The sequence below is a fragment of the Otolemur garnettii genome, unplaced genomic scaffold, assembly GCF_000181295.1.
Source record: "Otolemur garnettii isolate 467f Iridium unplaced genomic scaffold, OtoGar3 scaffold00056, whole genome shotgun sequence".
Classification (NCBI taxonomy): domain Eukaryota; kingdom Metazoa; phylum Chordata; class Mammalia; order Primates; family Galagidae; genus Otolemur; species Otolemur garnettii.
The window spans coordinates 9,436,649-9,464,060 of record NW_003852451.1 but is presented as its reverse complement, the minus strand read 5'-3'; the positions used below and the strand labels follow the sequence as shown (position 1 = coordinate 9,464,060).

Genomic DNA, 27,412 nt, shown 5'->3' with positions numbered 1-27,412 from the left:
GGGCAGGAGCAAGCGAGGGTCCCTCGCCGCGCAGCTCGCGAGCCGCCGCCGCCACCACCCTCGGCCCGGGCGCCCTACCCGGGGGCCGCAGACTCGGCTCGGCTGCCAGGCGCGCCGACGCGGGGTCGTGGAGCGAACAGCGCCAGGTTCTCGCTGATCCGCTCCTGACAGAATAACGTGCGTGGTTGTCCCCACCCCTGGGAGGGGTTGCCGGTGCCGCGAGCTGCCGCCCAGTTTCCAGCGCTCTCTCCTGGGAGGATCCGCCACCGGGAGGAAGGAGTAGAATAAACCTGGCCGAGGCGCAGAAGTGGCTCCCGAGGAAGCCAGCGCCGGGGCCGTCGCCTCGTGTTCCCTTTGGGCACAGCGCTCGCGGATCGGCGGGCCGGAGCCGAGACGCGGCCGGGGGCCCGGGGACGGCGGGGCCGAGCCGGCGGCCGTGCGAGGGGGCGGGCGCACGGCGACCCGGGGGCCGCTTGGGCTGACCCCGGCGCCCCGGGACGCGGGCTGGAAGCGACGGAGGACCGCTGCCGCGGGCTGCGGGCGAGCACCGTCCCTCTCGAAAGGGGCTTCTGCTATGACAGTTGGTCTCCCCAAAGGGTTAACCTGGGTGTCCTCGGCAAAGTTGTCGCCGAGCCGGGAGCCCGTTTAGGGGCCGCGGCGTCGCGGCTCGGGGGGCGGCCGGGCGGCCGGCGACGGTCGTGGCTAGGCGGGGCCCGCGCGGCCGGGGGGCTCCTGGGGGTGTGTACCCCCAGCCGGCTGCCCTCGTGGATGCCTCCCGGCGGCGGCGGGCCCATGAAAGACTGCGAGTACAGTCAGATCAGCACCCACAGCTCCTCCCCCATGGAGTCTCCCCACAAGAAGAAGAAAATCGCCGCCCGGAGGAAATGGGAGGTGTTCCCGGGACGAAACAAGTTCTTCTGCAACGGGAGGATCATGATGGCTCGGCAGACGGGCGTCTTCTACCTGACTCTCATCCTCATCCTGGTCACTAGCGGACTCTTCTTCGCCTTCGAGTAAGTGGCCGCGACAGCTCCCCCGACGCGGATCTCCCCTGGCCTCCCCTGCTCCTCCCCTGGCTACTTTCATTTTCTAGAAGCCTAGGGTACTGTACACTGTTATATAATCCCAGCCTGCTCTCCCTCTTTTTCTTTTAAATGTCTGTTTGCTTTTCAGTCCCCAGAGATAACGCCGATCTGGGCTGGGCTCCTGAGAGTAGAGAAGGAGGTGGGGAATCTTGGAAGGTGTGCTCGGCCTTGCTGGTCCCAAGCGTTGGGTGCGACCTCGCAGGTGGTGCTGTCGGTGACTGTTCTATGCGTTTTCTGAAGAGTTTGGGGAACCAGCAAATCAGCCAGGATGTTGCCTATTGTGGGAAGGGATGGGTTAGATTTCTAAGTCAGGGATAGATGAAATTGACTTAATTTTTTTTTCTGACAAGATTTAAGGCATCTTTTAAAGCTCACTTGACTAAATCTTCTATACAAATTCGTGTAATGCTGAAGGATCTTGATTATTTTAGTTATAAAGTGTCAGCTACCCAGTATGCCCTGGATGGATAATTTCATTTTTCAGTCACCCTACCTGTTCCTCCTTGATTGACAACTTGTGATATACTGTGAAGTTTCTAAACTCTTCATTCTCAACAGGGTTTCAGTTAAAAACATAAAGGTCCAAAACAAACAATTTGGGAACATTTGAAAGGAGGCTTTAGGCCCACTAAGAAAAGGATGATGCTCCATGGCACCTTTTGATTCCAGAAACAATACTTTTGGACTTTAGGGATTATATCTAGAAAAAAAAAAATGCACGTGAGCTTCAGTTTTTAGAAAAATCAAACCGGCCAGTAGCAATTATCCTCTGCCAACTAATGAAAGGTCTTCTTATTTATTAATCGTCATTAGATAAAACTGTTTAAGCAAATTCCAAATCAATTTCAATTGCTCTTACTGGGTCCAACATTTGGAATGCAACTTCTTATGTAATTCCCAGTATCCCATGCTCAAAGAAAGTTGTAGTTACCTCTTCCCCACCCTGTCCCGGACTTAGAAGAAAGCAGTGTATTTTTAGGGAGTCCTTTGAGCTTCCCATATCCTAGTTATTATGGGGCATGATATTCCCTCAGTCTCCACCTGTTTCTCTTGGGTAGGCTTAATGAAAACCTTTTGTGTTTGTTTACTTTTGTTTCCGATAACAAATGTAAATGTTTCTGGTTAGTATTAACAGGCTCTGATTTTGTGCCTGGCGTTTGCTCTTGAAATGCTGTCCCAATTGGGAATGAATGATCTCTTGACAGTGTCATACTTTTAACTAAAAGCCCTCTGACTCCTGGAAGGGAAATGTTTTGCATCTGAGCACTATGCGAAATGCACAATTGTAGTAGGACTGAGCGAGAAGAGCTAGGAGAGAGAGCTCAGATTGAAGCTAATCCCCCTCACGCTTTCTCACACACAATTCCTCTGCCCCATTCTGACTGTGTGTGAATTCCTCTGGTGTCATCTGGAAGTTAAGCTTCTGTGTGTGTTTGACACTTGTTCGTGGAGTGTTGGCGACCTGTGGACAGGAGAGGAAGAGTGTGAACAGGTGTTCAGAATGGCAAGGAGGCATGCTCTAGAGCCAGGCTCTTGTCCTGTAGACCTGTGGAAACTGGAGGAGGGGCACAGAGGTTCAAGGTGCATGGGCATTCTAAGTCAGCATAAACACGGACGGTGGGGTGGTGAGGATGCCGTGTGGTTTAACAGAAATGCCACCTCTGTAATGGTGGCTTTAGTTACAAGTGGTCTAGTTGGAGAGTATTAACTATATTCTGGTTGTTAAAAAAAAATGTTTGGAGCAGATTCGTATGGACATTTTGGCTTTTTAGTGATTTTAAGAGCAGAGAAAATTGGTTAATTTTGGGATTCTGTTGCAGAACTTCAGCCCCAAGTGTGTTTCCTGTAGGATAATGAATATTTCATTTTCTGTATATACCCAAATCCCCAGTGTATGGTTAGGGATCCCTAGTTATTACTTATCTTCTTTCAAACATAGTGTTTAACCAAACCATCATCAATTCATTTTCATTTCTCTATCCCTGTGTGCGTCTTTTCCACGAGTTCCCCAAGTGCTCACTAGCATGTTGTTAGGGCTCTTTCTCTGCATCGCTGCTGTGTTAACGGACGACTGCAAGAAGAAACGCGTGCACTGGGAGTTTATTAGCTGCTATTGGCAGCCTCATTTGTATCAGCTCTGCGGGAGTGTGTGTGTGTGTGTATACTTGTGTGTTTGGTTTCCATGGGTGTTGCATCAACTAGGCAATCTGAAATTTCAAGAAAATAAGAGGCCCATCCTAGCCTGAAGCCTCAGGTGAGAAAAATCAGAAAGCTGTCCAACCTATAGAATATTATGGTTTGGCTAAGAGTGTAACTGCATTGGTGCTAAGTTCTTTATTCATTGCTGACAGAGTGAAATTAAATAATTGACCACATTAATTTGCTGGAGACTCAAAGAACCAATTAACCCCATGCATAGGAAGTGAAATACCTACAGGCTAATTACTAAGTGAGAAGCAGAGGGAGTACCGGCATTGTCTGCTCTCTGCCTGCCTCTCTTCTGGCTGTCCTTTCATTATTTATTGAGCACATACTATGCGCCTCCCTGTTTGGATTGTTTAAGTTCATGTCTAGAGAGCTTTTAATGTTGGTAGGATTCGTTGTCAAACATTAGGAACCATGTTTCCCTAGAGAGTTGCACAGAGCAAATAAAAAAAATGTGAAAAGAAAAACCATATATCTTCTAGATTTAGCGTTAGCCCCCCCCTTTGTCTGCAACAATTCCCTCAGCACTGCCCCTACCTCCTGCTCCCCCCCCATTCCCAATCTTGAACAAGGACAAGGAAGTTCGTCCACTAGAAATGAACTTAATTATAACTCAGCAACAGGTGTCGATCCTGTCTTCAACCTCTGGAGAAGAGTAGGGTGGACATTGTGATTCCCTTTTGAAGACAAAGTGACAGAGCCTTGGTGAGGTTAAGTGGCCACTGAAGGGTAACACAATTAATTGATGGGAAGGCTCTGACTGCAAAGCCCTGGCTCCTTCTGACGAATCATACTGACCCTCTTCCAGGTTGAGAATACCGGTTAAAGACATGGATTTTCGTGGGAAAGACCCCAAGGTTCTTACTAGCAATATGACATTGGGCAAATGATTCGTCTTTTTTAAGCCTCAGTTTCCCAATCTGTAAAATGAGGTCAATATTATAATGTGTACCTTTAAAAAGTATGGAGATTAAATGGAAAAAGTATACTTAAGTATAGTATCCTGTATGCAGCAAGTGCTCACTAAATGGTACATATTAGAGTAAACCTTAGTAGTCTCCTGAGGACTCTGGTCACTTTCTGAGAGAGACAGTATGTAGGTTAATAGCAAGTGTGACTGGGAGAGCAGATCAGAGCTGGAAAAACACATAACTGTGCCTTCTGCCGTTAAAATAAAGACCTCTGTGAGTCCGAGGCGCTGAGGGAAGCTGCACCTTGCTCTTGCCCCTTCAGAATGGGGTCCTGCGGGGATGTCTTGGAACCCAGCCTTATCCAGCCCGGGGATTTTATTTCCATTTGTGGAGCCACCCTCCCAGAATGGTGAAGACAGTAAAGAAAGCTGTTAGACGCAGCCGTATACAACATTGTCCTCCCTTCCAAGGAGGGAGGGACTGCTTATCTGTTGGCATCTTGTGCAGCGTGTGGAGGACTGATGGAAAGTGACAGCATTTCATAGCTGTGCTTACAGAGGAGGGAGCAGAGCTGATTGCTGCACTGTGGAGACAGCTCGCTGCTCCTCACAGCTATTAAGAGTCTCATCAAAGACTGTCGCCATTCTCCCGTCCCCAGAAGTGGAATTTCAAAAGATCAGTGAACAGGAGCAATTTCCTTCTCTTTTTCTCTCTGACACACACACAGAGCCTGCTTTTGCTTATAGTTGAAATTTTGAGAATTTAAAAAATGCCTTTAGTGCTGAATTATTAAAATTTTGGTCTCTTGATCACAGGAGCAGAAAGAAAGGAATAAACTGGGAGGCGAGGTGAGGCTCGTGTTTTCAGGAGCATCTTTGGGGTGCGGGGAGATCTGCCCAGGTCTGGCCCTGCCTGTGTCTCCCAGTTAGTTCTGTGCTGTCCCACAGACAAGCTTGGAGGTGTTTCTTGAGAATGTGGGAACACTGTCAAATTTCTCACCACTGGAAGTCCACTGATGATTTTTTTTTCTCAAAAGCTATAAGTTTTCTTCTTTCTTTCTCTCCCTTTCACCTTCTTTCTTCCCCTCCTTCCCTCCCTCCCTTTCTTCTTCTTGATTAAGCTAATCCCCTCTGAGATAAATGATGAATAACTGGGAGTTAATAGGTCTGACATCACCTTTGCTTTAAAGATGGAACTTGGAGCTGGCCCCTGTTAACAGAAAAATGGTATTTTCAGTAATATCTCTGTCATAGATGGGATAACTTTTATTTTCTGGTAGAAGGTGGTCCCCTTATGACACACAAGAACCCCATCTCTCCTCAGTCCTCCTATGCAGAACTGTATTGAGATCTCCACCATCTCAGAAAACACCTGCTAACACCTGTCTGATTCTGTTCCTATGCTGTGTGTCATGGAATACCATGGGGCTGGTAAGGATAAGGAGAGATGACTGTCAGGACCTGACCACTGAATGTTCCTTGTTAACTTCATAGATGGAACCAAGGATGGTTGTAACTCTCTGTGGTTTCACAAGAATTTTAGGTGACTTCAAAACTTATTAATGCCTTCTTAACATGAACGCACTAGGCCATTCCTTTGGGTATGTGATCAACACATGTCAGTTCCAAGAGGGTCGGGTTTGTCTGCTTTGTTCACTGCTGTGTGCCAGCACTTAGAATAGTACCTGGTCCTTGGTGTTTGCTGTTTAATGAAGTAATGATAATATTGGGACACTTTGGAAAAATAACTTCATTGGTCTTCAGTGTTTGCATTTTGTAAAGTTGCATGCATCAATACAGTTTATAATTAATAATATAGAACACATTTGCCTCAGAAATTTTGATTATTTGATGTAATTCTTCTGAATTTAGAATCAAGTATTATCTCTTTTCAAATGTGTTAAGTTGAAGCAGAGGAAAAACATTTTTTTGGTCACTTAGAAAATGAGTGATAGAATTGGGACGTTCTCTTGGCTAACCAAGACTTCTTTCTAGTATCTTTTTAAATTTTTGATTAGGCTCGGTGCCTGTGGCTCAAGTGGCTAAGGCGCCAGCCACATATACCTAAGGTGGCGGGTTCAAATCCAGCCCTGGCCTGCCAAACAACAATGACGGCTGCAACCAAAAAATAGCCAGGCATTGTGGTGGGCACCTGTAGTCCCAGCTACTTGGGAGGCTGAGGTGGGAGACTCACTTGAGCCCAGGAGTTGGAGGTTGCTGTGAGCTGTGATGCCAGAGCGCTCTACCCAGGGGGACAGCTTGAGGCTCTGTCTCAAAAAAACAATTCTTTTTGATTAAATGCTTTAAGCAAATAAAGCACTCTGATATATAAGAACACTATCTAACAACCACCAGCACCTAGAATAATTTCCCATTTTATGGGTTCTTCACTTTGAACACTTAAATTTATCTAGTAAAGCTCTTAAGGATACTATTGACTCCTTGTTTTATTGTGTTTTCTGTCAGCTAGTGGGAAGTGATACCAAATTATGCACAAAGGACTCTTACTACTGAGAGTGGTATTCTATAATAGGATAGTGACAGTTAATTATTTAATGGGCCGTATCTGCATATCCTGGAGATCTTTTTCTTTTACAGTACAATGTTACACATAATTTATTCATGGCAGAGTTATGACTTAGCAAGAGAATTTAAATTAAACATTTCAAGGAAGTGTATTTGTTCTTTTGTAGCTGAGGTTGTTAGGAAAGTGCAAACACTGGGGATCAATAGATACTTAGGCTTGGTTGTATCCAGGAATTTAGATCGAATAAAATGTCAGCTGGATCAACTTAATGATTATGTCGAGTTCTTCACTAAATATCAAGGTTGGTCCCAGGTCAAACTTACTTTTAAAAGCTGGACGATCATCCTTCCATTAAGGATGACCTCCTTAATTTCTACCTTTTAAACATGTAACATTAGATTCATACAGAAGATTATATGTAACATGTGTAAGATTTGAAATAAAACATTGGAATGAGCATCTGTAAAACGACTACCCCATCCAAGAACCACATTGATGCCAGTGCTTTGGAATATGTTCCTATTGTCTGCTGTGGCCTGGTGCCTTCTCCCTGCCCTTCCTGAGGCCAGCACAACCTGAGCCTGGTCATTGTCAATGCCTTGCTTTCACCCCAACCTCCCTGCAAGCATTTTAAATGTGTGCATTCCCAAACAGTAGCTTGTTTAGTTTGGCTTATTGCTTTTTCTTTATAAATATAGTATCCTGACTTATGCATTCTTTTTTTAAGAAAAATGATTAACATTGACTTAATATGTATTTAACGTAAGACAGCATCACAACATCATATTTAAGACCGTCTGTTCATGAAGACATTTCATTCTGAAGACAGCATAAATTTATTTTTGAATGATTTCAAACTTACAGAAGAGTGCCAAGAATAATTTAAAGAATTCTGTACACGCTTTATACACATTCATCAATTGTTAACCCTAAAGATATGGGGAGCCATCAGTTATTTACTTAATTATTGGTGTCTTTTTCCCTATCTCTCAGTCTTGCTCTGTTACATTTTTTCCCCTGAACCTTTGCAGGAGAAGTTGCAGATATCATGTGCCTTTACATCCAGATACTTCTGCATGTAACTCATAAGAAAAAGAGTGTTCCCTGAAATAGCACAGTGAACAGTATCAATTTTAAGAAGCTCAACTTGGATACAGCAGCCTGTGTTCAAGTTTTGCCATTTGTCCCAATATTGTTAGATTTAAGTTCATCATCTTGGCATTTGTTTTCCATTTGTCTAAAATGTATTTTATTTCTCTTCTCCACCTTCTGCCTTCTTTTAGATGAATTGCATATTTTTAGTATTCTATTTTATCTCTTTTCAAAAAATATTTAGGCTGTTCCCATGTGATGTTTTTAGTAGTTGCTTAAGAGATTATGATATGCGTCTTTAACCTGTAACGGTCTGCTTCCAAATAAAAGTATTGTACTTCACAAATAATGCATGAAGCCAAAAACAGTATAATCCCGCTTACTCCCCCCACTTTTGTCATTTATTTTATATCTATGTATGATAAAAACAGAGTAATGTTACTATTATTATTTTTTTTGAGACAGAGTCTCACTTTGTCACTCCTGGTAAAGTGCCATGGCATCATAGCTCACAGCAACCTCTAACTCTTGGGCTCAAGTGATTCTCTTGCTTCAGCCTCCTGAGTAGCAAGGGCTACAGGTGCCACCAAAACTCCCAGCTTTTTTCTTTTTTTTTCAGAGACAGGGTGTCGCTCTTGCTCAGGCTCGCCTCAAGCTCATGAGCTCATCACCCACCTCTGCCTCCTAAAGTGCTGGGATTACAGGTGTGAGCTACCATGCCTAGCAGATGTTATTATTTTTAAACAGCCAGTAGTGCCTAAAAGAAACATAAAGAAATATATATAATGTATAAAATAAAGATATCTTAAAATAAAACCTATACAGGAGGGGATGGGGGGAGGAGGTTGGTAAGTCCCCACCTAATGGGTCCAATTTAGGGGTATATGGCACCTACTTGGGTGAAGGGCCCAGCTGCCACTTGGACTTTATAGTACAAATGAAAACGACATGACCTAATCGTATTTACCTTCAGATTAATTTGAATTTTAAAAAACGTACAGGCAGTTTCCTGGATGTAGATTTTAGGTCAGATTTGTATCTAACTTGGATCCCTGATACACAGCATATATATGGCAATACTAATAACAACAACAGTATAATGGCTCATATGTTATCATAGTAATAACAGTATCCCTATACTGTAATAATCAGTTATAGAAACTATTGTGCTCTTTTTAATTCAAACAAATGAAATATAAAATAAACTCATAGAAAAAGTTTAGATAGAAGATAAGAGAAATTTCAAAGAAGAATATTAAACAGTTGCCTAACGTGCATCTCTGCCTTGCTTAATGGAAGGGCCGTTTTTAAGGCAAGAAGGTGGGTTAACATCAGAAGATGATGGCTTGGCATCCATAGCACAGTGGTTATGGTGCCAGCCACATTCACCCAGGCTGGTGGGTTCAACCCTGGCCTGGGCCAGCTAAACAACAATGACAACTGCAACAAAATAATAGCTGGGCGTTGTGGCGGGCACCTGCAGTCCCAGCTACTGGGGAGACTGAGGCAAGAGAATCGCTTAAGCCCAAGAGTTTGAAGTTGCTGTGAGCTGTGACACCACGGCATTCCACCAAGGGTGACAGAGTGAGACCGATGATGGAGATGGTGCTGGAGAATCAGGATTTGATTCTGTTGCTGGAGGATGGGACCTTGCCACTGAAATCGGTTTCTTGAGAAAGGTATCTAGGGTTGTTTGCACAACCTTTTTCTTTTTGTCACCAGAAATTGCCCTGTAGCAGCTGGTGTTCTCCCTAACCGCCGGGTAAGCCTCTCAGTGTTAGGATCTTGCTCCTCAAGCTTAGCGAATCCTGCTACAATGAGATGAAAGGCTTCAGTGAATTCTTTTGTTGTAAACTTTCTTGGCTCTGGATCTTCTGATTCTTTGTGTTCTTGTGTTTCTGTGAACTGCTTTTCTATCTGTGAGACTGGCTGCTAGCGTAAAGATGCTGCAGCAACAGACTGCTCACGCCACGCTTGTTTGTTTACATACATATGCAGAAGAGACTAGTTCCCAAATTATTAATTTAATTGTTTAATTATAAGTTGTCCTTATGAGGAGCCTTGAGAGCCAGTTTGTAAGCATGGAACGCTGTAAGTTGGGTTATGGTTGGGTTATTTGTAACCCAGGGACTTCCCATATATATATATATATATATATAAAAAATATGAAAAATACAAACATATGTATATATATAAAATAGAGATAATTTTAAATGGACTTTTCTTTTTTTTTGAGACAGAGCCTCAAGCTGTCTCCCTGAGTAGAGTGCCATGGCATCACAGCTCACAGCAACCTCTAACTCCTTGGCTCAAGCGAGTCTCCTGCCTCTGCCTCCCAAGTAGCTGGGACCACAGGCACCTGCCATAATGCCCGGCTATTTTTTGGTTGCAGCCATCATTGTTTGGTGGGCCCAGGCTGGATTTGAACCCACCAGTTCAGGTGTATGTGGCTGCCGCCTTAGCCACTTGAGCCACAGATGCCGAGCCTTAAATGGACTTTTTTTTTTTTTTGCAGTTTTTGGCCAGGGCCAGGTTTGAACCCACCACCTCCGGTATATGGGGCTGGCACCCTACTCCTTGAGCCGCAGGTGCTGCCCACTGGACTTTTGTATTTCTCCACAAGTATTTACCATTTCTGGTATTCTTCATTTCCTCTATCTGTGTCATTTCCCTTTGACTTAAAGTTCTCCTCTTAATATTTTTGTAGCAGGTCTGCTGGTGATAAATTCTCTTAGTTTCTGCTTTTTCTGAAAAGACTATTTTTAAAGGCTATTTTCACTGTTCATAGAATTCTAAGTTGACAGGTTTTTCCTTTATTTTTGTCATATCTTTGATGATTTGGGGCCCATCATCTTCTAGCCTCTTTTATTTCTGATGAGAAGTTAGCTGGGGTTTTTTTGTTTGTTTGTTTTGTTTTTTTAGCATTTTCTTCCCATTTGTAATGGGTGACATTTCTCCAATTTCTTTTCTCTTTATCTTTTAGTGTCAGTCGTTGCTGTATGACATGTCTACATGTGTTTTTTCCTATATTTATCCCATTTGGAATGTGCTGAGTTTCGTGGATCTGTGGATTGATGTCTTGCATCAGTTTGGGAAACGTTTCACCTACTATTTCATCCAATATTTCTTGTGTCCTTTTTCCTTTCCTAGAACTCTAATTACTTACATGAGATACCATTTGATATAGTCCCATACATCTTAGACACTTTATTTAACTTTTCTATTTTTTTCACTTTTTGTTTTAGTTTGATTAATTCCTATTGCTCTGTCCTTAAGTTTACTGATTCCTTTCATGTTACGCCATTTTTAGCATTTCTAGACTTTTCTAAAATAGGTTTTTTCCTAGTTTCCATTCTTCTGATGAAATTCTTCATTCGTTCATGTTCATATTTTCCACTAAATCCTTTAACATGCTTTTTTGTGGTTATTTTAAAGCTCTTGCCTAATAACATCAATGTCTGTATCATCTCTGAATATGCTCATTTGGCTTTTTCTTCTGACTATTTGGGTTGTATTTTTTTCTTCTTTGCATGCTTTGTAATTATTGATTGCATGCTAGACATTGTATGCAAAAGGATTATGAAGAATTATAAAAAATATAATATATTATAATTTTATAATTATATAAATTTTATATAATTAAGTTATGTTATAATTTAATTTAATTTTATAATATATAATATTATATATTGATTTGTAGTTTAATTTTATTATATTTTAAATCATATATAATTTAAAATTATTTTAAAAATAATTTAAAATTTTTTTTCAGACTACTAATGTGTGTGCTAAGTCAGTCTAATTTGTAATTGAAATAGGTATGGGCTTTAGGGAAGTTTTAATTAGGTTCATTTCATCACTGACTTCAAATGTTTTGAGGGCAGAATTAAGACTTTCCCTTTCACAAGGCTTAAGATCCTGACAAAACTCTTGAGGATTTGCTTACTTTGCAGCCCATTACCAGCTTACCAAACTGTGGAAGGTTTCTCTGTGCTTTTCACCCTGACTGCTAGCCTTCTGGGTCACTGGGGAGTTATCTTTGTGTTCATTCTTGTTCCAGCTTCTTATACCTCAGGACATCTCCTCTGCTCAGCGGTGGCCTGGGTGAAAGCCTGGAGTTCCTCAGACTGACCTTGTCAGTTTTTTCCCTCTGACTCTTTTACGCTGTAGGTTCCATAAGCCTTAGGGCAGAGGTCTCTCAACTCTCCTGCCCTGCCACCAGCCGTTGGTACAGTCAGTGTGTTTGGTGAAGATGAATGGGAAAGAGTTGGCTGGGGGTACAGACTTGCCCTGTAGCTGAGGCTCCTTGGAGTTCTAATCCACATGGCTGTTCATGTGTTGATGTTGGTTAAAACTTTAGCTTGTTTCTCCTCACTCTTGTCTATTTTGGATTCCTTTTCTCTCCATTGTTTCTGTAGACAAAGAAACAGCTATTGACCTTTTTTTCTCTTGGGGAGGGCTCAACAAATTTAGGCTTCTTTGCATTCTCAGCTCCCTGACCGGTTTTAGAAACTATGGTTTCATAGCTAACCTGGCTTGTTCTCATCGTTGGAGTGATTGCTCTTACAGCTCTCAGCTTGAGGTTTTATTTTTACTTTCAATACTGTATTTCTCAGATTCGTTTCTGTCGTGTTATATATATGTGTATAATTTGTTTTTACTAATAACAGTTGATTGTTTAAATATGTTCACTTTATTCCTCGTATGTGTTTTCTTTGGCTCCTTACTGATTCTTGGTGTTAGCTGTCATTTTATAGTGTAGAATATGCAAGACTTCCACGGCACAGATTTTTATCTTCTTAATCCTGGAAATGACCATGACATTCAGACCTGAGTGCTCAGGTCAAGATAAGTGAGAAAGAATTTAGCATGAGATTCAGTGCTTTTATGTGATATTAAAATATTTATCAAAGTGGTGAATCCTAACTGTCAACTGATCATTGATGTTACATACAATTAAGAGTGTAGTTTACAGAAATATACGTCCTTATGATGAGTGAGGTATTTCATCACGAATCTTCATCTGCTAGTTTAATTTGATGCTAGTTTGTCTTTGATTTTGAAAGAGAGATTAATTTTTTTTCTCCATCACTGCTAATACTTTGCATTTTGTAGTTCTTCACTGATCTCATGCCACACATACAGATGTCCCTCATGTAGAGGGGTCTTCTATGTAGCTGGCCTTAGCTGGATGCTTTGGTAGAAGGGGTTTCTGATTGACTCAGTCAGCCCCCAGCTCTCGTAAACCCTCCAGTTTCTGATGCGCCACAGGAGAGAGAAAATTGCTTCCTCTTCCACAACTGGACACAGAACAAAGAGAAAGATGACAGCTCTGTCTGTGTCTCTGTGTGTGTGTTTCCCTTTCCCTTAGCTCCATTCCTTCAATCTGTAGAGCTGGATTATCTTTAATTTAGGTCTATTTTTGCCTCTCCCTGCTCTGCCTCTCACAGCTGGGAGCTAACATGCCATTGCGATAGTCTTCCTTGTCCTCTTATAGAAATTTTCAAGGTAGACTTGGCTTTCAACTGTAATGGAACTTTAAAAAAATTTTTTAGAACAAATTCAGCACATAGCACCCCATTTGGAAAGAGGAATTTAGTAATTTCTGTACATCTTCCAATTAGATTTTCAAAACTGCTCACTCCAGCTCATCGGGCACTGGCCTTGCTGTGGAGAGCCATTGGAGTGTGACGGGGCCCAGCAGGGTGGCTGATAGGGGAGGGAGTAGTCAACTGCCCTCTGAAGCTGGCTGTGGTTTGCCCTGAGAAAGTCTTATTAGTGGAGGAACAGCCATCTAACTCTCTTGGGAAGGCATTGAAGCTCCTAGGTGCCCTGTCTTTTGGTGGTTTGCAGGCGTTTCTCATGAATACAGGGCAACAGCTTATTTTAACACAAAATACCAGAGTCTGTTTGAGTTGTAGTTCCACCTGCTGAGAAATGGCGGCCTCTCCGTGTGCAGATCATAGAAATAAAACAGGTCCCTAAAACGTGTGGTTCTGACAAAATCTGGTGTCCCTTTTTCAGTTTCCATTTTTCCCTGTCAGTGGTATAAGATATTGTGATAACCTTCTCTTTCTTGAAACTTTTTCTGCCTTTAACTTCATCTTCACTTTCCCTTTGATTATGTCTTTTTTTCTTGGTTACATCTCCTCTTTCCTTCCTGCCCGTCGTTAACTCTGTCCCTCCCTCTTCTCCCTGTCCCACTTTCGCAGGCCTGTTCGCCTGGTCACAGTCGTGGCTCTGGCCTTCTCAGATGTGACTCTGCGCCCTGTTTGGAGCACCTGCCCTCTGGGCTTGCATTTCTCTTTGCCCACAGAGATCTCTGCGCAGGTGTCCTGGGGCTCTCGGGAAGCCTGTCGTGTTGCTGGGAACTGAAGGCCTTGCCTTTTTCCCTGAATAGACATTCCTCAGGGCTTCATGACTCTCAGTGGATTCTTCCCTGAGCTCAGAACTGCAGCCCAGAGCCGTCTCCTGTCACCCATTCCCATGTACCGTCAGTCATCACACTCCCAATCCTTTTCTTTCATGTTTCTTAGGCTGCATTCTTCCTCTCTGTTCCCACTCAAGGTGCTGGTTTTCAAACATTTTTATAAATTCTTTGACACTTTCCCCCAAAAAGGTAGAGTCTAATTCCTCTTCTCATGCCTACCCACACATGAAGACTAGAATGCCGCAGAACTGCCACTGTGTGACTTCGGAGGCTGGATTAGAAAGCGTGTTAAAGCCCCACCTGCTTCCGCTCTCACTCGGGACATGCACCTTGGGAGCCCTGAGCTGCCATAGAAAAATCTAGTTACCTGGACTGCAGAGACTGTGTAGCGGGACAGAGGTGCAGAGGTGACTATGGAAGCCGCAGCTGAGTTAATGAGTTCGCACAACTCCAGTACCCTCCCCCAAGGCCACCTCCCAAGAGATCCCGAGGAAGCCTGGGGGGTGGAGGGGCAGATACAAGCAAGTCCTGCAGAGCTCTGCCCAGATTGCAGACTGATGAATAAAATAACAAGGCTGTTGTCTTAAGCTATAGTGTTCTGGGAGGAGGGGTTTGTTACCCAACCATAGTAGCTAGACTCAGAGGTCGTCAAACTTTTTAAACAGGGGGCCAACTCACTGTTTTTTTTGGGGGGGGCAGCTCCGGACCATTGGAGGGCCAGACTATAGTTTAAAAGAACAGGCAGCAGTGGCAAAAACACCTGGCAGGCTGGATAAATGTCCGGGGCGGGCCGCACTCTGGCGTAGTTTGAGGATGCCTGATAGAGAATTTGACTGTTTGGTAGTCTCACGTAAAGTGCTGGGACTTGTTTGGGGTGTACAGCAATTCATTTGTGACCAGTATTGCTAAAGTTACAGTGCTGAAGTTGGAGAAATTTTTTAGAAGTTGCAATGGATTGACAGTCATCTCCTCTCCCTTCCATGCCAGTATGCTTCCCTGAGAGGGAGAGAAGGGAGTCACAGCCAGTTCAGGCTCCTGTAATTGTGCCTAATCCCGGTTCTCCGCTGGGAGAAATTGTCCTTCATCACCTGTGTGCTGGCAGGGAAGGAGCTCTGGTTCCAGTGGCCGGGGCCCTGATCCCCCCACCTGGACGGCATTGCTACTCCCTGTGTCACTCTTCATCTGTTGTTGTCTCGCTTTAGCTGTGAAAGCCCTCATTCCCTGCCCTGCGATGTTTGTTATGTGTATAGTGACAGACTCAGAGTCCTGTTGTGTAGGAAAGTAAATCTATGCAGAACCGTTGAAACCTAGTATCCTCCAGCTTTCTGTTTTTCCCACAGTTTATTAAGTGTGCCGGATGAGAGTCAGTGTTCCCTGGATCTCAGCGTAGGGGGGCTCCTCTTTGACACTTGTGTGCCAGGATGTCCACTCTCCCCTGGGTCACCTGCCCACTGTGCTTTTGACACACGGACCCCTTTCTAGTAATAGCCTCACAGCCACACTGTCCTATGAGTGGACAAGCAGGCAACTAATGGCCAGTAAGCTGATTTTTCTAATGGGCTTCAGATTTATATAATCAAGGCAATTTATCATCTTGAATGCTCCTATTTTGGGGTCTTTTAATGCCATGAGTTTCCCATACACACATTCTTGATGTCAGATAAGGGCATTTTTGAACATGCATGCCAAAGTCAAGTTAAATTCTGCAACTATATATGGTGTATTTGTCTTTTTCAGCAAGGAGAAGAATTCCTTACTCAGATTATCTCACACTTACAAACTTGATATAAATTTTCCTCCTCCTCTTTAAGTTTGCAGCCCATGCAAATTAAATTTCAGAATGGTCCCAGAACACACATTCACACGGCGGTGACTACCGTGCTTAGGAAACACACTGAGTTTGTGTTTGTGTTCTTATTCCATTAGCTATAAGCATATTTTGCTCAGATATTTCAGAAGGTACACGCTTGTCTTTTTAAAGGTAAATACTGAATGTGGAAACGCCTGCTCTTCCCATCCTAAAATTATTATGCAGGATTAATATTGTTTTATATAGAAACTCTCTTCTTAGGCTCAAAATTTAACAAATTAAGGTAGGAAGTATTATTTTTTAAGCTGTCTCTATTGAGCTAGGAAACTATTAACATTCTGTTTTTTATTTAGGAGTTGAAGAGGTGACAGGGAGTCCATTCATTGGTAGCTGAGCTCTTCTGCCCGTTGGCTGGCTTCAGATGCGGGTGATGAGACAAGGAGATTTATCAGGACAACCTCACCTCCTTCAACAGGAGATTGAGATGCTTCTTTACTCTTATGTAGAAAGTTGCGTGAGCTTGTTCGTGTCACCCGGAGTTGGCTCTAGACGACCAGACAATTGTCTAGATTTCCTAACTGGAAGCCCCAGTAAAGCATAAAAGGGGGAGAGTTAAAGTGTGGAAGGAAATGAAGAGTTGTCCTCCATCTCCATTCTCTCTTCTTCCAGAATTAGTTTTCTGTTGGTGCCACAACAAATGATCACAAACGTCGTGGCTGAAACAGCACAGATTTAGCTTCCGGTCTGCAGGCCGGGAGTCTGATGGAGTCTCCGGTCTCCCTGGGCGAAGACCCAGAGTGGGCAGGGCTGCGTTCCTTCTGGCAACTGTGGGGGAAATTCTGTTTCCTTGTCTTTTTAGTCTTCTAGAGCTGTCTAGTGCTCCCCCCACCAGTCCTCAAAGCCAGCAATGTGCCACCTCTCTGAGTCTTTTTCTGTAGTCATGTCTCCCTCTGCCTATAGCCAGGAAGGGCACTCTGCTTTTAAGGAGCCACCTGCATGGCCCAGGATAACTGTCTCTGGGTCCTTAAGGTGTCACACCTGCAGAGTCCCTTTGGCAGTGTGAAGTAATATATTCATCTGAGGATTAGGATGTGGACACTTTGGGGAGGGTACAATGAATGCTTCAGTCCAGAAAAAAATGGGCTGTGGAGGGGGAGGATTGTCTGTTTGGCTGACCACAGCGTCCACTACAGTTAGTGACATTTGCCTGTTGCTGGTGGGTCACCTGCCCCATGGAATGGCATGGGGCTTGGGGCAACAAAGAGTCCAGTCTGGCAGGCAGCAGGTAGGATTAGGATGGTCCCAGATAGAAGTGAGTGAACGGTGACTGGAGTTGGGTGAGTTTGGAAGCAGGGAAGTGTGTCAGTAGGGAGCAAGGTCCCAGCCCCAGACTGAAGTTCAGCAAGAAGCCGGTGGGGAGGATGCACAGGCCTGGGGGAGGCCAGGCTGCAGTTCTGGAGGGCTGCAGAGCAGGGCCACAGGCTCAGGGACGGTGACAAAGTCAGGCTGGGATGTGGCTGCTAGCACTGGGCATAATGTCGTTACATGGAGCAGCAGCCTGGTGGCAGGGAACAGGCTATCTCTGCCCCATCCCCTCTGGGTCTAAACTGGGGGCCTGCTGAGCCAGCCTTCACCTGGGCTGAGAAGAGGGAAGCAGAGGCTGGAATCCGGGCTGAGTCTGACATGCAATTCAATGTCCCCTCACTGTGTGACAGAACTGCCTCCCCCAAAGAAGATCTTTAAATATTTCATTGACCCCCCCTGCCCCCACCTAAGACAGAATAATGGGAGTAATTACTGATGCTTTGGCAAAAGCTTGAAGTACTCTTTCCTCTGAGCCAGGAAGCCTGTGAGGATGATTTATAAGAATACAGTGGATTGTATCAAATTCAAATGTTTCTTCTTTATCTTAAAATATACATTACCATTCTTACGTGCTTTCCATTTGTTGCCTATAATAAAGGAATTCTATGGTTAAGATTCCTCAAGAAAGGAATTCTGTAGTTCCAGTGATTCCTCTATAAACAAGGTCGCTGCTTGCATCTGTACTGACTGGTACAACAGGAGGGGAAAAGCTCTGACTATGTGTCTGCACAATAAACGTTATGTGGGGGGTTGGCGCTTAGCCGGTTTATTCCTCAACATCCACGGTCAGTCAGGGTGAGTGTCTGGTCTGACCCCCTGATCCAAATAGTGAAGACATGTAGGAACCTCTGCCTTGGTCTGGAGGGGACCTAGATGGCTCTGTTTCCAGGCTGGGAGACCAGGCCTTGCTTTCCTGGTGACCAGCACTTAGACTAATAGGTAGATTCATCCCTTCCCACAGGTGTCCTGCTGCCATTCCTTTCAGGTTATTTTTTCCAGCATTTTTCCCCTATATCTGTCTTCATAAATTTTTCACTCTTCTGTGGTTAGTATTTCTTGGTCTCTGAGTCAAGAAATGTTTACCGAGTCTGATTGCATGCGGAGTGCTGCTGTCTGTTGCCAGCGCTAACGTTGGTGTTTTCTGAGTGTTTGACTAAGCACCATGCCATAAAATAAGAAGCGGAAGCATTTGCCTCATCTGACACGTGTACAAATGCTCCTTCTCCAGACAGATCTCTTCTCATAACTTGTGCCTTTGCATTCAGAAGATTCTGGTTTCAAAGGCACAAAAGTAGTTGTAGTTATGAAGAGAACAGAACCCCCAGAAGACTAAGGGGTTCATGAAGAAGAAAGATCTGGAACCAGAGTCTCTCCTCTTAGGCAAAGCCTCCTCCATCAGGCTGGGCTCACCTGAGCAGTGGGTCTCCCACACTTATCACAGCTTTGGGGGACTGATCAGATTACTTTGAAAAGGGCCGGGGATGATGACATTTTGGGGCAAGGACAGTTCTCCTCAGAACTGTTTATGTTGTCACCATCAGGCTGGAGTTAAAGCCCTTTTAAAGCCATAAACACCAAGTTTATGTAGCCAACCCCCTTCTCCATTACCACATGTAATTTATATACAAAAATAAACTGTAGGCTCGGCGACTGTGGCTCAAGTAGCTAAGGCGCCAGCCACATACACCTAAGGTGGCAGGTTCGAATCCAGCCCAGGCCCGCCAAACAACAATGACAGCTGCAACCAAAAAATAGCCAGGTATTGTGGTGGGCGCCTGTGGTCCCAGCTACTTGGGAGGCCGAGGCAGGAGACTCACCTGAGCCCAGGAGTTGGAGGTTGCTGTGAGCTGTGATGCCATGGCACTCTACCCAGGGGGATAGCTTGAGGCTATCAGAAAAAACAAAAATAAACTATAAAACAAAATTTTTAACTTTTTCTAGCTGCAAAATTCTAAATAAATTCATTGAAGCTGAACTTTTTTTTTCATGCCTCTTTCCTACTGCTGCCCTAGACCGTAGCGTGGTCTGTCCCTGGGGCAGTTCAGTGGGGCCCCCCACAGACAGTGAGTGGCGAGGATAGAGTCAAACTGCCAGCCACAGCCCACCAGGCCCTTTCTGTGGCTCTGATTGGAAACAGTCTTCCCCTTGAGAGCTGCTGCTACCACTGTGCTCCATTCCTGGGAAGGTGACAGTGGGTGATGGTGGCATGAGTGCCCTTGGATCCCACAGCCCTGCCCAGTGCCCTGCACACTTGTAGAGGGCGGCCTGCACTAAGCAACATGTTGCTGGGATCTAAGACCCATGCTCACGTGCACAGACGCATGTACGGAGAGTCTCACAAAACCACTCTTTGACCCATGTGCAGTGAATTCTATTCTGTTGTTTTGTTCTAGAATATTTCACTTAAGTAATGGTTCTTGACCCACTAACTTGATTTCATGATCTACAACCTGCAACCCGAAAAACACTGCACCCAGGTCCCTCACTGCTGCCCACGGAGGCAGGGTGTCCTGCGCTGCTGTCTCCCCCTGCTCTGTCCTCTGCCTGGAGGACCTTCGGCCTTGAACCTATGGAATGCAAACATCCTTCGTTCCTGGTCTTACTGCAGCTCATGTACTTTAGGAAGCTTTCATCATCCCACTGGCAGGGCCGTAGCATCATTTCTACAGGTCCTGCTTTCTTCCTGTGACTTTAGCTCTTTCTGGCAACAGCTGGGTTCACAGGGTAAGCCTTCCTTGTCCCTGCCATGTGCCCACGGAGCCCAGGGCCCTGCCTCTGTGATCCTTCTCTCCTGTGCATCTGGTACCAGTGTGTGGCCCATGGTAGGCACTAAATCAGTGTTTCTAGAACCACATTAAAAGCCATATTTTCTTGAGTGGAGGACTCAGCTAAAATCTTCCTTTAGATTCAAGTGCATCCATTTCCACTTTTCCACACGGGCAGTGTTGGCCTTACTCATTACGAGGCTAAGGCCTTTCCACAAAAAGCAGTGAAATGACTGTTACCAGTGACCAAAGTTCAGATGTAGTGCTCAAAAATAAACAGCAACATTGTTGTTTCAAATAATGGATGTCTAAAACCCTTTTTAGAAACATACACATGTATAAAAATAGATGCTTTTCAAAATACTACTACCCACCCACCCCTGTTTAAGGTTGGCCATGGTCAATCTCTTGGCAAACTACTTTCTAGAACTTTACTAGGTATGTATGAGAATTCTTCTCATTTACTTCTGATCATATAAGGGTAGAACTGGTAACAATTCCCTCATTGTGCAGATGGGGAAACTGAGGCCCACTAGGCGAGATGCCTCAGGCAAGGTCACACAGCTGCTGCAGGAGACGTGCTCCCAGATCCTCCCTGATGTAACAGAGGTGACAAAGGGGAGTGAAGTGTGATGTTCCCCGTCCTCCTGTCAACAAAACTAATCTTCACTGTGAAATTTCTTGACAGTTCCTATTTTAAACTTTTATTTCTTTCTGGGGAAAAGACATGGGCTGACCATTGTTTCAGCCTTTCAGACCTCATGTGAAGACACTAATACTCTCAGGCTGGCTGTGTGACTGCTACTGCTGTGTGAACTGGGCGTGTGGCATTGTACAATAAAAATTATGTTCATTTTTACCTGAGTTCATAGATTTGGCTTTATTTTAGAGCACCTGATTTCATCAATGATCTTAGCACATAAAAGGAAATGTAAGTAGAATTCCTAACAAGCACTCTTAGATGGGAAAGGGGTTTTAAACAAAATTTCTCTGTTTTGGCCAGGGGCAGGGGCTCATGCCTATAATTCTAGCACTCTAGCAGCTACATTGAGACCAGCCTGAGCAAGAGTGAGACCCATCTCTACTAAAAATAGAAAAATTATTCAGGCTTTATGGCAGGTGTCTGTAGTCCCAGCTACTCAGGAGGCTGAGGCAGGAGGATCACTTGAACCCAGGAGTTTGGGGTTGCTGTGAGCTATGATGCCATGGTACTCTATCCAGGGTTCCAGAGTGAAACGCTGTCTCAAAAAAAAAAAAAAAAATTCTTTGTTGTTGTCACTTAGAGTGAATACATTTTAACGTGTCACAAGTAGTAACAAAAGTTAACTTATCTTCTAGATTGTGAACCAAAGGATACATTTTGTGAACTTTGTGGTCATTTAGTTGGGTTGGGATGAAATAGTCACTGATGTTTATCTTTTTTTAAACGGGGAAGGAAGTTGGCTTCTTTCTTCCCTATATCATGGACCCACAGCTCCTAAAATCCACTGTTGTTCCCTTACTTAAGAATTCAAAAAGTATGGGGGCTGGCCTGAGCTCTCTGGCTTTATTTGTCACATTGTTTCTGTGGGAAAACACATTCCCACTTTCCAACCACCAAATTAACTTTGGGGGCTGCCTGTTCACTAAGAAGGCAGGCTCTTTCTGTAGAGCTGATTAGCTAAGTGCAGCTCATTAGCTTAGCTTAGTTTAGCAAGTATGATCTCATTAGCTAATGTGGCACCGTAAGGCAGACACCCTCACCCACCAGTGTTGGGGAGAATGGGAGGAGGCCAGAAAGGTGGCAGGCAGCCTAGTCACCCACTGCAGGAGGGCAGAACTCCCTGGCCGGGGCGCCTGCTAAGCCAGCGCCCGCACACACCTGTACAGGTGTCCTGTCAAGCAGGAGAACATTTCTCAGTGGGGCCTGCCTGCTGACGCCAGGTGCCGGCCCAGGGCTCTTGCCTGACTTAATCCGCACACCACCCTGATAGTAAGTGTTGTTATTAGCTCTATTTTACAGATGAGTCATACAACATTGGTGCCTGCTGGATATAGAAACCAGTCTGTGTTAAAAGTGGCAACATGGCTGTTTTCCAAAAAAATAGTTTATGTCCCCCTCACCTAATCTGGGAGTCATTGTTACACAGTCCTTGCTTTGTTAAGACTCCCCAGTGCTGGTAGAAGCCTTCACGCATCCTTCTGAATGGCTTAGCTGAGGGGGTCTCTGCGTTTGTCTTGAAAGTATCCACCATTTTAAAGGGGTTAAAAGAGTTTTCAACAGTGTCCTAGTGGGGATTCAGGGAGCGGGTACATCTGAGCAGGTGCTGGGCTCACAGACACTAAACAGAAATGGGTTCGATGGCTTGTTTTTAAGTCCGTTTTTCATTTTAGGCTATTTTAGATTCACAGAAAAATGTCACAATAGTATTACATAACTTTTTTAGTTTGCTTGTTCATACTTCAGCTCTTCCTCTTATACTGTTTAGTCATTAATATATTTTATTATATTCTAATTAAGAGTTAATGGAAGGATTCCTTATGTATGGCTCACATTTCAGGATGAAAGCTAATACAAGTAAATTAGAAGCAATGGGTAAAAAAAATAGTTCTCCCAAGTGGCAGATTTCAGCTTTGATGGGTAAAGAGCAGTGGAGCTGAATCACCTCTGTTTTATTTATTTATTTTCCTGTCATAACACACACACATTCAAAGTAGTTCAGAAATATTTTATGTTAGGGTCTGAATCCAGAAGTATGAAAGAAGAAATTCACCTGAGAACTTTTTTGCACCGCCAAGATCCACCCAGTATAAAACCTCCCCAGGTAGTCTCAAAAATGATGTTTTTTGTTTTTTTTTTTAATTTCATGTTCCTCTTGAAGTGTGGAAATTGAGTCAGAAAACCTCTCTAAGGGCCTATATTAATAGCAATGGGCTGATGATGTGTAAACGGTATCGTGCTGTTAATAATCACAACGCATATTTGCACAAGGAACTGAATTTTGAGCAATGATTTACTTGGGCATAAATGATTCTTTATTACGACCTCGTGACAATACACTTTACAAGTGCGGCTGTAGTTAGAGCTTAGATATAATGATGGGCCTTAAAAATAAAGTGCTATAATGCAAAGAAGCTATGTCATGATTCTGTGATAACGTTGGTGTTATCACAGAGGGGAGGGGAGCATGCGAACATGAAGATGAAGTCTGAGATGGGGCAGAAACTGGGGCTCCAGATGATTTTACCCCCCCCCCCACCCTAGCCACCTCCATTATCCCTTTTGTCCCTTTCCCAAATAAGATAATGCCACCCTTGGCAATCATTTCTTTGAGCTAAGCCTTGTCCTTTTGAGGGCAAGCTCTTTTAAATATTAATTCCCAGTGGGAGAGGTAATACATTAAGTTTGCATCAGACCAGCTCCAGAGTTAGGATTAGCTTATCTTTTCCTCACCAGGCCTGTGGCTTTAAACAGGAAGCTGCTCTTGGGGAGGGAGCGGGATGGTGCCGGGATTAGGGTCGCGAGGGAGGAATGCTGAGAGGGGCGAAGGAAGGAGAAAGGAGGTGGAACAGATTCGAAAGTCAAAGAGGTCCCTGTATCTGTACCTGGGATGGCTCCTCAGGTACTGCTGTCAAGTAGGATTATATTAGAATTTCCATGTTGGGTTTATAATGTCGGCAAATTAGGACATTGATTTATGCCTTCGGTTGAATATGATTTCAGAGAACTTTAAGCTCAGAGGGTTCAGTGGCTTGCTGAGATAATGGAGGGAATATTCCCAGCCTCAGAAGGACTATCTGCTTAAGCCGGAGGTCCCCAGCAGAGGCCGTCAATAACTTGTGTGGCACCTTTGTGAAAATTTGAGAAAGTCACTCCCTCTTCAAAATGATTTATTTCCAGGTGTCAGAAAATTATTTTTATGTAACTATTTTTATTAAAACAAGACATTTATCTCTGCTGGAAAATTTCCAAAATAAAGATAGAATTCTGTGATGTCTACAGGGTAAATGGTGCCCCTCAGGTGGAATGCCCTTGTTCAGTGCACAAACTGTGCAACGGGACATGCAGCCCTGCCTTCTTTTTCTCCAGATCCTTCTCTCTCTCTATTTCTTAAGCAATGCTGACTTTAAGAAGTCCTCATAAACTCAGTTGCAGAAGAGTCTGTGCTGCGGGCCAGACGGGAGGCAGGGAGAAGAGAGGCCAAGTCCTGCTGGTTGGACACCCAGGTATCAGGCATTACGGTGTGCATTGGGCCGGGTGCTGTGGCTCACGCCTAAAATCCTAGCACTCTGGGAGGCTGAGGCGGGTGGACTGCTTGAGCTCACGAGTTTGAGACCAGCCTGAGCAAAAAAGTGAGACCTCGTCTCTACTAAAAATAGAAAAAGTGAGGCAAGAGGATTGCTTGAGCCCAAGAGTTGGAAGTTGCTGTGAGCTATGACTCTATGGCCCTGGGTGACAGCTTGAGACTGTCTCAAAAAAAAAAAAAAAAAAGCATGTATTGGCTTTTCATCTTGACAGTGCCATTCTCAGCCACGGGGATATAGAGCAGGATTTCCATAAATATAATGGGCACCCAGGATGGGCTCTGAATTTTTATGCAGATCCCTAGTCCCCACAACAAATGACCCCACAGTGCAGGTACTTCTGTGGTTGGTGACTAGCTCACAGCCACCCAGCTGGTAAGTGGCAGAGCTAGGACATGGACTCGGGCCCGTGGGCTGCGGAGCTGTTCTCCCCTCGGGTGGATCTCCACCGAGTCCTGTAGCCCCACCTCTGTGACTGTGGTGGGACCTCACGTTCCCCTCTCCTGCATGGCTGATGTGTACAGGCAAGGGTCCTCTGCCTCCTACGAGTCACTGGGGATAAAGGGCCCAGCTGCTTTATATTCTTTCTAGGTTCGGCTGGCTTAAACTCCCTTTAAGTGAAAATTTACTAGATACAGACCACACACAGTGGCTCACGCCTATAATCCTAGCACTCTACAAAAAATAGAAAAACTAGCTGGGTGTTGCAGCAGGTGCCTATAGTCCCCAAGAGACTGAGGCAAGAGGTTCACTTGAGCCCAAGAGTTTGAGGTTGCTGTGAGCTATGATGATGCCATGGCACTTTACCCAGGGCAACAGAGTGAGATTCTATCTCAAGAAAAAAAAAATTCACTAGATGCAAGAAAACTTCCCCCACAGTTTCCTAGAAGGAAAACTAACTCTTAATATTTGTCCTATTATCGAATAAAATTCCCCAAATAATTTTTGTAGACTGGCTGGACCAAGTCACTTTTCATCTGAGCAGACGCCACAACTATCTTGTCTCTAAAGTAAAAGGTGGCCGGTGACTCATGCCCATAATCCCAGCAATTTGGGAGACTGAAGGAGGAGGATTGCTTGAGGCCAGAGAGTTTGAGACCAGCCTAGGTAATATAATGAGAACTTGTCTTTACAAAAAACCTTAAAAATTAGCCAGGCATGGTGGCATGTGCCTATAGTCCCAACTATTTGCAAGATTGAGGCAGGAGGATCGCTTGAATCGAGACATTGGAGGCTGCAGTGAACTGTGATCATTCTACTGAATTCTAGACTGGGAAACAGAGCAAGACCTTGTACCCAAAAAAAGGAAAGAAAAAAAAAGTGGATGCCTTTGAAAATTGGTGTTTATGCTTTAGCCGTGTTATTATAAAGAAACTGGGGCACCTGTCAAGAAGGGCAGAAGTGGGTGCTTCTGTGTTCATTTCACGGTAGGTGCTTCTTGCTGGCCTTGCCCCCCACGTCCCCTATTTACGCAGGGTGAGTAGCGTGGTGTGTCCGCTTAGACTCTGGCTGGGGGTCACCTGGCTAAGTAAACTCACCATTTACTTCTCACAAGTCAAGCAATCAGGAAGTGGGTTTAAAAAATGCGAGTCCTCTGTACGCCTGTAAATTCTGCTGTATTGCTAGGAAATACGAAACACTCTGCTTTCAGGAAATGAGAAAGGCCGACTGTAGAAGTAGCTCAAGAAGGCGTTGGATGTATAATGGTACATCTTTGGGAAGTTATTTTGTTGGCAGGGTGTGAGATGAGGAATATATTTCTGTTTTATACATCAGTTTTAGCTAGGATTAGATTTGCTGTAAATTATAGAAATCCTCCAAATAATAAAAAATATATAAATCAAATAGAAAATTATAAATATAAATAATCATAAAAATAATAAAAACTTATTTTTCTCTCATGTGGCATTTCAAAGGCGGTAGTCCAGGCTGGCCCGGTGGCTTTGTGCACAGACCTTCAGACCTGCTCATCATTTTCTTACGCCCTAGGATGTGGCCCCTGTTCTGTGGTCGGAGGCGGCAGCCAGAGCTGACTATGGCCTCTGGGTTCCAGGTACCAGGGTGGAAAAGAGAAGGGGGAGGGGCAAGCGGAATCCTCAGAGGCCTTAATGCTGCTGCGCGCCACCCCTGAATCCCACTTGCTAGGTCTTAGTCCTGGGCCCTAACTAGCTGCAGGGACAGCCGGGAAGGGAGTCTTTGTTCTGTGCTGGTCTGTACCACGCCCTGTCTTAACCACCACGGAAGAAAAGGCAAGCGGGTATCAGGAACAACTAACAGCCCTCTCTGCTCCCGCATCCCGAGGGAAGTGAGTGTGTTGGATCCACACCGGGTGGGAGGGGTCCTGTCACCTGAGGCTGGGCCGGGTGGGATGAGTGGGACGTCAGATGAGCCCTCCGTGGCATTTATGTGACAGCTCAGCGGGTTTTCTGACTGGACCCTGCTTTCCAGAGGCCGAGGTAGCAGCGGCTCACCCTCCTTTGGGCTTCTGGGGTTAGCTTTGCTTCCCTCTGTCCCCCCTCAGGAGAAGCAATGTGGGTTTCTCTTGGGTTACCTCTTTAATATTCTGGCGAGGTGCTGGATGTGGCCTGACACCCCGGTAAGTGCTGGGTAAATATGTTAGAGGAGAAATACTGATGGAGCATCAGCCATAAGCCAAGTACTCCAGGAGGGCACAAAACATACCATACCACAGTCCTTGCCTACATACCATACCGTACCATACCATCATACCATACCATACCTTACTATACAATACCATACCATACCTTACTATACCATACCATCATGCCATACCGTACCATCATGCCATACCATACCATACCTTACTATACCATACATACCATGCCATATCATCATACCATATCATACCATACCATACCATCATACCATACCATCATACCATACCATACCATCATACCATACCATCATACCATACCATA

The 27,412-nt window shown here is 44.5% G+C and overlaps 1 protein-coding gene across 1 annotated transcript in view; it reads left to right on the top strand.

The window, feature by feature from the left end:
* The first annotated feature begins 750 nt into the window (after positions 1 to 750).
* The window catches only part of ZDHHC14 (zinc finger DHHC-type containing 14), a 248,187-nt gene continuing 221,525 nt past the window's right edge, over positions 751 to 27,412 (top strand). The window contains exon 1 of the mRNA XM_012806724.2: positions 751 to 1,013. Within this exon, the coding sequence (XP_012662178.1) occupies positions 769 to 1,013 (245 nt within the window). The 5' untranslated portion in view covers positions 751 to 768. The remainder of the gene's footprint in view (positions 1,014 to 27,412) is intronic.